The sequence below is a fragment of the Rhipicephalus sanguineus genome, chromosome 6 (assembly GCF_013339695.2).
Source record: "Rhipicephalus sanguineus isolate Rsan-2018 chromosome 6, BIME_Rsan_1.4, whole genome shotgun sequence".
NCBI classification, from domain to species: domain Eukaryota; kingdom Metazoa; phylum Arthropoda; class Arachnida; order Ixodida; family Ixodidae; genus Rhipicephalus; species Rhipicephalus sanguineus.
The window spans coordinates 85,493,853-85,503,598 of record NC_051181.1 but is presented as its reverse complement, the minus strand read 5'-3'; the positions used below and the strand labels follow the sequence as shown (position 1 = coordinate 85,503,598).

The following is a 9,746-nucleotide window of genomic DNA, read 5'->3' as shown; positions in this document are numbered from 1 at the left end:
TTACATGAATAACGCAAAATACCTGTCGTGTACGTCATGAAACCCTTTCTCTCAGTCACGTGTGGCACACACCCGCACACCCGAGTTCATGTTATGCGGGTATTTGCCACAGGTGATACAAGTCTCAACCGACCCAGTAACCGCGAACACACACATTGACATGCAAGGAAAGGGATAATAATAATTGTTGGGGTTTTAACCACGATATGTGAGAGAGGCCATAGCGGAGGGCTCCGGAAATTTTGACCATCTCGTATTCTTTAACGTGCTCCGAGATCGCACAGTACATGGGCATCTCGCATTTTGCCTCCATCGAAATGCGACCGCCGCGGCCGGGATCGAACCCGCGACCTTCGGATCAGCAGCCGAGCACCGTAACCGCTACACCACTGCGGCGGACACGTCTAAAACACCCCTGGAAGACGCTCAACTACCATGCACTCGTTCACGTGGTGCGGAACGTGGACCACTACGATTACGCAAAAACCGCGGTCCATGCTGCCTACAATAAATCTGCCGAGATAACCACGCCTCGCATCATTAGGTCTGGTGACTTCAACATTGATTTATCAAGACCCAACAACGCCTGGTCTTTATATTGCGTGAAAGGCGGCTTGAATGTGGACATGCAGGGAATCAAGAGACCTCGCTGCCACGTCCATGACAGGAGACATCATAGATCATTTCATCGTAAAAGACATCCAGGATTTCCACCAGCTGTGCTATACCTCGCACTTCACTACACTTAGACCCGCCGCAACCGCGATCACGAATGGATCCGATTCACAAGTCCGGTCCAGCTGCTGGTGCTCACTGATCATAGTGATGATGACCTTGTTCAAGAACTGTCAACAACGTCTCCTACACATACACAAAGGTTCCTGAAACGTGTGTGCGTTCTCCGTCATAACGGACAGGTATAAGCATAAGAACTGTAGAAGAAGAACAAAACTTTATTTGCGAAGACTTCGTTGCCTCGAAAAAGGGGCAACGCTGTGTGGTCGGGCCCCTATTCCAAGGCACCGCTGGCCCTCGCCATCCTTTCGGCCCTCCGGACCAGCCTGAGCTGGTCCCCGAGGGCAGGGCTGGACAGCAATGCCTCCCACCTCAATCTGGTGTTATCCACCTCTTGCTCTTCGGTATGAGCCGTGCACTCCCATGTGATGTGGTAGAGCGTCGGTGTGCTCCCACACCATGGGCATATGTCTTTGTATGCTGTGGGATAGTACACATGTAATCTATGAATGTTTGTGTATGTGTCCGTTTGGAGCCTACGTAACGCCGCAGAATCCATGGCTGAAAGGTTCTTGTGCGGTGCTGGGTAGAGCCTCCTCAAATCCCTGTAGTATTGCAGGACCGCTTTGTAACTAGGTTCGGTGGGTGTAACTCGGCTATAACTGCAACTGTGACTGTAACGTACGTCCAGAGCGCCTGCGCGTGCTACTCGGCTGTGTGTATATCCAGGGAAAATTTCCTGAATGAAGCTTAGTTGCGAGTAACGCCTGTCCTGTGCGTATGTGTTTCTTCTATGTTCTGTTCGGATTCGCGCTATCCAGTATTGAAGAACATAAGCACTAGATGTCAGCTTACCGCGTCTGGTGTCGGTAACATCCATGTTGTTGTTGGCATCGTTGCGCAACTGTAAGAAACTAGGTTATATAATACATATGCGACTCTTCAGCATATGAGTGTGTGTATACCACTTCCACATTTCTCTAGCGTCATTCCGTAAGGTTTCGCTCAATGTGAAAAATTACGCCACAGCCACCATCCCGCGCATGCTTCGCATAACATCGATGGCCAGAGTACGTGGGATCTGCAGAATTTTTGTTGCAATTCCTTACATAGAACGTCATTTTGTGACGTTTTTAAAACGTTTTCAGATGGTCTTAGGAAGGTATTAAAGCCGGACATTAAACGACATATACGACGTTTTCTAGACCTGCATTTTCTGTTTCGTGTTGTCTTCGAGACGTTTTCATTGTCTCGAATGAATGGATATAAAACACGAATTATTCTTTTGTGCTACCTGGGGAAGCTTTAAACAAACAACTCCTTACGCAGCCGGCACAGTGCAACGCCTGGTTGTTATTTTACTCTTCTGCCAAGCTATATCACATCTCATAACGTGATTCTTTGCCCGAATGAAGCCTGTGTAGGGTTTCTTTGCGAACGATCTTCAAGCACTGGCGTGGCTTTGTTGTACAATTCGCGTCTGATACGCAGAGGGCCTGGGTTGAAATCTCGCTCGCTTTTACATATTTCTTTCTCATTTCACGCAATACTGGTTACGGGCGTCGGCGGTGATGGCGCACTGCTACGGCACCAAACTCGTCTGTTGTTGTGATCTCGTAACAGCTTTCGCTGTAAAATTGCGCCTGGTGTGTCCCTGTATAATTGTCATTGCCATAAGGCTTACCTAGGTTTGTCTTTGCCTGTATTCAGTGTCCAAAAATAGGTTGCTGACAGGGAATCCGGGTCGTATTTCGTGCGGGTTGTTCTAAGGCACTTAAAGATGGAGTCTTGGTTCACGTCTTTCACTGCTGCAACGTCGCGAGACCCTTCGAAAAGCTGCAAATAAAAAATAACAGAAGCATTAAAAAGATCATGAGCCGTATTATTCTGTGAAGTGGGATGACCAAGCAATCTGTGTAGAACACTGATTTTTTTGCTTTTTTTTGCTCACGCATTCAAAAAGGTGCCCGGTGGCGCTGCTTCCAGCGCCGTCTTCGATTTCATCTGCTTCAGCTTATGCGCTATGCCATTAGGCCCTCCACGCTGGTCGTTCTGTGCCGCTGTAATGTTGTGAGGATGTCTCACATGTGCTGCGCTTTGAAGGCGTGCATTTATCGTCTTTTTTTGATGAATCAACTTGGCTCGGATTGCGGCAGCAGTGCTAAAATAAACGCATAGACTGCGATTACAGCAAAACAAGTGTTTTGTAATCGTATAATAAGGCTTCATTTAACCGCTAGCGCGCTGAAAACGACTGTTACATCTATTACATTAGTGTTCAGCGAAAATGAAGTAATCCAACATAAATCACATGTGCTTCCGGTTTTAATTTTTACTGGCACTACGATCGTCATCGCCTCCACGAACCAGTGTTGTGGGCACGTTTCACGCCAATGGAAGAAGACCGAACGCAGATCGAAAAATTCTGTTTTAAAAATTTCTACTCACTTTCCAGAGAAACCGCTGCAAGGTTGGACACTTCAGACGGTACGCTTTCTATTGCGGTACAAAACAGAAAAGCGGTGAAGGACACTAGACAGTCCCTTTGACGCGATTAATTGTTATTTTAATCCGGAGAGAGAGACTAAAATATATTTTTCAGCTTGCTGGGGTCAACGAAGGCGGCGGTCGGGAGACTACCAGAGCCCCCGTTCTTCAGGCGGCTGCCAGAGCCCCCCGTCCTTGGCGGCGTCTTCGGCCAGCCGGACTGCCCAGAAATGGTGCTCAGGGCACGCGCTGGGCAGCACAACCTCCCACTGCTCGAACGTGGTTATCTTAAATGAAGGGTTGTTGCTGTGTTTAATGATGTGTCGCTACGGGGCACGCCCAGATAATGTGGTCGAGAAGTCCTGTCAAGTTCTTAAATTTTCGGTCCTCGTTTTATGTGCGCTTAAAAGCTGTGTGCTTTAACATGAATGTGGTCGAGGTTGGCGTGAGCGCCCCGCAAGCTTTGCATTGTGGTGCATAAACGTCTGGGTAGATGCGACTATAGGGCGTGAGTTTTCGGAATTTCCGCGTCTGTAATGATCCCCATGTTGCCGACTGGTGCATATTTAACGACTTGTCAAAGGGTGGGTACTTCACTCTTCAATGCGTCAGAATTTCACCATATGTGACCATTCTGTCTTTCGCGTGGCGCCACCAGGACTCGACTGCCTCGTCTTCAGCCTGCTGGGCTCGTCAAGAGGGTAGCTGCCCTGATGACGGGTGACAATTTTTCGGGCAGCGTTCTCAGCGGCTTCGTTCCCAGCAAGGCCCTACCAGTTTATAGAAAGTAATTAAGAGTTTCAGAAGCACCTTTTGTCACTTACTATGTGGTTATAAAGAAACATTTTACGACGTGTTGCGCTATGCCGAAATTGCCGACATTCTGGTATGCCCGAGTTTTACCATACCTTAATGCGTGACAGTCAGCGGATGAAGATTACATGGAAAGCAACGTGCAAGGAATGGTAAGGTAAGGCGACGTATGTCAAGAATAGCGCACCCTACTCGCGCACATTCATGGCTTCAAAGTGTCCAATATGATGTGGCCCAGCGCATTTAGTCTTTCTCAAATAAATATCGCAACAATGCACCATCATGAATGACCTGCACCACCATAAATGACGTACACCACCATAAATGTCTATCCGCCCGCTTGCTGTAAGCCGCTTGCATTTCTTTCTCGACAGCGTCCACAGAGTGTATCCTCTTTCGTGTATTGTCTTTTACATGCGAAGCAGCTTATGGCGGGACTTTGTCCGTCCCTCCCTCGTTCCTTCCTACGGCGTCCACAACCCAATGCGCATGCGCGTTCCCTCCCCTTTCTCTCCTCTCCTACGCCCCCTTTCTCTCTCATCTAGGATTCGTCTACTCTACGCGCGGCGCGCACGACAGGTGGTGCGACAGCTGCATACTCCGCCGGGGGCGCCACGGTAGTTGCGCGGTGTAAAATGACAGAGCGTGCCTCATTCCCTTCTGCGCCACGCCACTATCAGCGCCAGCGTCAACGCCGTCGCTAGTGTCAGAGTTAGCGCCAGCAAAAGCGCAAGCGTCAGCGAAAGTGTCAACTTCAACGCTGACACTGGCGCTTACACTGGTTCCCCGCTGCTTCGCATCCACACATCCCCTTTAGCGTGAGATGGTGTAATTTTCTATCCTCGGTAGAATGCGCACAGGGCACATGCGACGCATTTTTGTGCCAGCACTTCGCCTCCTTGAAACACGTTAATGTGCGACAAATATTATACTGAACATTTTATTTCGTTAGGTATGTCTGTTTACGATTTGTATGTAATGAAGTTCGGATAAGTAGCGATTCTTGAGACATTTATTAGAAATTTTACACTTTCTACCAAGGTTGGCGACAGTAAGACGTTAACTGGCATGCAGCTAGAGTTATTAAGAGCGCTCACATGCGCAGAACATACAAAATAGCTAGTACAGTGGCGTGCCGCCCGAGGCGTTGCTGTACCATTCCTGTTATACGCGTTATATTGCGTTACAATAAGTACGAGGTGATTCGAGGTTTGTGCAGAGGTTTAATGGTTCCAAATCTTACATTTGGAAACTCAGTGTTGTGCGTGAAGTCAGGGTTGCAATTACGACTAGACGTGAATCGCAGGATTGTGGAACACCTCGCGTTGGGCCCTTGCGCGATGACGACAAATGAGGCTGAAAAGGGCATTATGGGATGGACAAGGTTTGAGGTGAGAGGTGCTCAGAGCAAAATCAGGATTGAAGAGAGGCTAAGGAATATAAAAAAAGATGGTTCCGCTTGATGCGAGCGCACTCACGTTAAAGCCTAGTGCCGATCTCCGTACCGACGACTGACGCCCCTGATCATGATTTAGCCCTGGCGGTAGCTGAAGTTCTTAACATATATGTGGGCACCAGATATTGTGAATTCCGCGCAAAGATGGCATCAGCAAACACATAATAAACACTGATACTCGATGTGCACTCCTTCAAAGCGTCGTGAAACGCGAAGAGAAACGCTACGCGCATCGTGTCTTCCCTCTAGCCTGACCGTTAATTCTCACAGGGCGAGAGGGGAACACGTTGCGACAGCCAGGCGAGCGTCTGGGCACGGCCGCTAAATAAAAAATGGCGCCGACGTTGCCGTTGGAACTCATGACACCAGCGCAGGCGGCGCAGTGACTGAGCGTGTGTACGACCTAACGCGAGTCTTTTATCTAAACGAGGAGGGGGTGGAGAGGGGGAGTGGAAAAGAGGTATTTGGAGAGGGTTTGCGCATGCGCAGTAAGGGTGGTCACGCCGCACACCGTTTGAACTCCGCCATAAGGTGCTTCGCATCTAAAACAATCGCCCTCCAAAGCGCTGTGCGTCGGCGGCCGGGCGACACTAGCGAGGCGAGCGAGCTGGACCATTTATGTGGCGAAGCTGCCGAAAAGGCGCGGCGGCAAAGAGAAAACTAATGCGGTACTTTTCCAGATATAGTGGCTTTACTCGCCGGCAGCTCTCCGGTGCATGCTCTCGGCGCGTGCTCTCGTTAGATAGGCGACCGCTAGAAGGCCGCGCTCATATACAGCGCTTGCTCTCGGCGCGCGCTTCGCTACCGCTACTCAGCATGTACACCCAACAAGCCAAGGCAGCAGGGGTGAGAGCTCGCGAGGCAGCAGTGCGGGCTCGCCGCCAAAACCCTGCGGTAAGAGCCCGCGAAGCAGAAGTGATACGCCAGCTCCCGCAGCAAGCAAAAGCCCCCATCGCTCCAGAGGCAGCGGCGAGGGCGGGCGCAGCCGAACCCGCGCGGTAGCGGCAACAAGCGAACCTCTAAGAGGTACGGGCGCGGGATGCAGCGATCAAACGCCGAAAGCAGTCGCTACCTGAAGTTGGTGGCGCCAACGCGCGCTTCAAGCGCGATTTCCTCGACCACACGCTCGGCCACAGCTGTAAGGTATGCGACCGCTTGTGGTTCGACAATAACTTCACTACCATCTCGAGCATCCGCAATGAGCAGTCCAGCGCCAACGCCATCGCGGTTCTTCAACAAGAGTTTGCTGTCGCCGGCACGTCATCAGCACGGCCACCAGACCATAGTGAGTACAGAGTTTGCTTCACGTGTAAATACTCTCTGGTTGCCGGAAAAGTCCCCACTACGAGTGTTACACTCAGGCATCGATATCCTCCAAAGCCCGCTCACCTGCCCGCTCTCAACCCTGTCGAAAAACGCCTGACAGCTCCTCGTCTACCATTTATGAGCGTCAAGCGTTTGGCTCAGGGCAGCGGCCAGTACGGCATTAAGGGGCAGGTGGTTAACGTGCCGATCAACGTGCCCAAGACTGTGCAGACGCTTTCCCGAAACGGCTGTGGATACAATTCGACGTGCCTACGACTGGAAAGCTCGCTCGTCTTCGCTCTCGTCATGCTGTGAGTGAGGCCGTGCGAAACGGCTACGATGTAGAACCGTCCTGGATACCCATCGAACCTCGCACGGCCACGCTCACCATCAACCGCAAGACGGCCGTTTCGTGCAGGCGGAAGCAGTTCCCTCTCGTGCAAGCCAGTACCATAACGGTACACAAGTCTCAATGGGGGACTTACTCTTCGGTCGTATACGAGTACAGCAAGGCGCCCCACCAGAAACTCGTGTACGTGGCACTCGGCCGCTGCACCAACATCAACAACTTATATTTGACCGATACCAAGGAGAATGTCACTTCTATCACAAGGCCTCCAACGAACACAAGGATATGCTCGGCGAGTTTCGACGTCTCGAACAACACAGGTTGCCCACGCTAACGCAACGGTATCTTCGTGCCCTGCGAGAAGACGTCGACCACTCGACCGAGTTCACCCTTGCTCTATTCAACGTGCGCTTCCTCAACGCTCCCGCAACACGTAGGCGACATCGAACACAATCCCGTACTGACCGCAGCACACGTGTTATGCTTCACAGAGATGTGGAACGGCGCTAGACGCACCATCAACGGCTACGACGCGGTCGTTTGCACCAAAGAAGCGGACCGTCCTGCGGGTGGTGACGGAAGCTATGTCAAGCTACCGTATACAGCGGAAGATCTTCTACCTCTCACCAGTCAGAGCCATAACGGGGAGCACGCCGCCGTGAAGCTCTCCTCCGGGATCGTAGTCATGATCATGTACTTGGCACCGAACCTGTCCGAAGGAGACGTCACCCAGTACATCGAGAAGGCGATGCATCAATACAAAACCGAGTACAAACACGGCCCCTTCGTACTCGCCAGAGACATTAACGTGGACAGCATGCAAAGCGATCGGCTAGTCCAACACATGATGTCCCGTTACGCTCTCCGATGCAGGTCGTACGACTGCAAACGACCCACCACCATCAGAGGGACCTGTATCGACGTTGCCTTCTCGAACTTTCCATTGCATCCTATCATCGAAGATCCCTTGGCCACGTACTTTGCAGATCACAAAGCAGTCATCCTCAAAAGGAAAGGAGTCCCCAGCTTATCGAGGGACGCCCTTCTTGTAATTCGTAAAAATCTATGTAAACTTGCGTATATAATGTATACATAGTCCATGAAATTGTAAATTGTGTATATAGCCCATCAAAATGTAAAAGTGTGTATATAGTGCATCAAATTGTAAATTATTAAAGATTGTGTATATAATTTGTATATATATAACAACGTGGTCACGTCTTTATATGACGATAGAGGAATTTCTACGGACAATTCACGGGTTACTCGATCATCTCCGAGCAAGCTGCTCTAACATCATTCACTTTGTGGATATGGCATTACTTTTTTTTTTCACAGATGTTTCTTACTTTTCGGCTTCGGTTAAGTTTCCTGCGTGTCGGTTTCGGTTTCGGTTTCGTGGACTGTGACGGACACGGACGCCGAGAAGGCTAGGCCCTAAGGAGATTCACCCCTAAAAAAACAAAGGTGCGGCCTGCTGAACGCTCTTTTGCGCCGGTGAGAGCGCTAGTTCTTGCTCCCACCGCCGCAGCGCTGCGCAACGGCAAAGGAAAACAGCTCGCACAGGCAGCCAGCCGGCTGCACGCATTTGTTTCAGTGGTCTTTGATCTGTGATTGCATATCGGCTAGTCTTGTGCAAGACACGCCAAAGGCCAAGCAGTATGGTTTTCTTTGCGGTTATTGCTACCATACGCGAGTAGGTTTTGCCCCCGCCAAGACACGCACAAGCGTGTGGCACAGCGCCGTTGCTATAGATGGATAGGTGAACGAATGTACAACCTAATTGTTCTTTTTTTTCTGCTGGGAACAAAAGTAGTTCACTGCTGTTCGTTGATGTTCTCAGTCGTTTGAATGCTCTATATTTTGTTATCTGCGTGGACGACTTCCTCATTGCGGGGGCTTTTTTAGAGATGCGTGATTACTTTCTCCTATTCAAAATAAACTAGCGTGACATGAAATATCTGCCACGTATATAAATGCTAAATCTGGTGTATTACTACTTTGAATTCCACTAATAAGTGACATCTTAAATGACGTCTGATTCAAACATGAGTTATTACCATCAAACTGCATTACTGAAACACGGTAAATGCAAACGTCTTGCATAAATATTGTTACAAAACGGCTAGTCGGGCGATTTGATGCGCACTCACGTCATGGAGAAACAAGCAGGTTAAAAACGAACACAAGGAATGACTTGAAGACACACAGCGGTGCACACCGAACTGGAGGTTTATTTGGTCTTAACTCTGCCGTTTTAACGCGGTCTTCCACGGCAGAGCTGCGTAGGCCGTCGTCCAATCCACAGAATCCTTTCGCATTCGATGTCGTTCCACTGACCACGCTTTCGTTTTCGGCAACTTCTGCATACAAGTGATTGACAACTTCTTCAGCTTTCGCATTCGTCTTGTTAATCTTGTTCGCTTTTCGATATGGAAGGAGCAGGCGAAACGCGAACAAGTGGTCTACCTTTCAATGATGGCGCGGGTAGCTTGTACGCTGGATAAGATTAAAATATGGTCGGCACGGCTGTCGGTCGCAGCACCTTGCGTTCCAGCTTGAAGTTAACGTCGTGCTTTAAGTGAACAAAGTGAATGTCCG

At 49.9% G+C, this 9,746-nt stretch overlaps 1 protein-coding gene across 1 annotated transcript in view; it reads left to right on the top strand.

Moving 5' to 3' along the window:
* Window positions 1–6,689: 6,689 nt before the first annotated feature.
* The window catches only part of LOC119395976 (uncharacterized), a 67,697-nt gene continuing 64,640 nt past the window's right edge, over window positions 6,690–9,746 (top strand). The window contains exons 1-5 of the mRNA XM_037663005.2: window positions 6,690–6,776; window positions 6,872–7,107; window positions 7,466–7,578; window positions 7,637–7,976; window positions 8,019–8,200. Coding sequence (XP_037518933.2) covers window positions 6,690–6,776; window positions 6,872–7,107; window positions 7,466–7,578; window positions 7,637–7,976; window positions 8,019–8,200 — 958 coding nt within the window. The remainder of the gene's footprint in view (window positions 6,777–6,871; window positions 7,108–7,465; window positions 7,579–7,636; window positions 7,977–8,018; window positions 8,201–9,746) is intronic.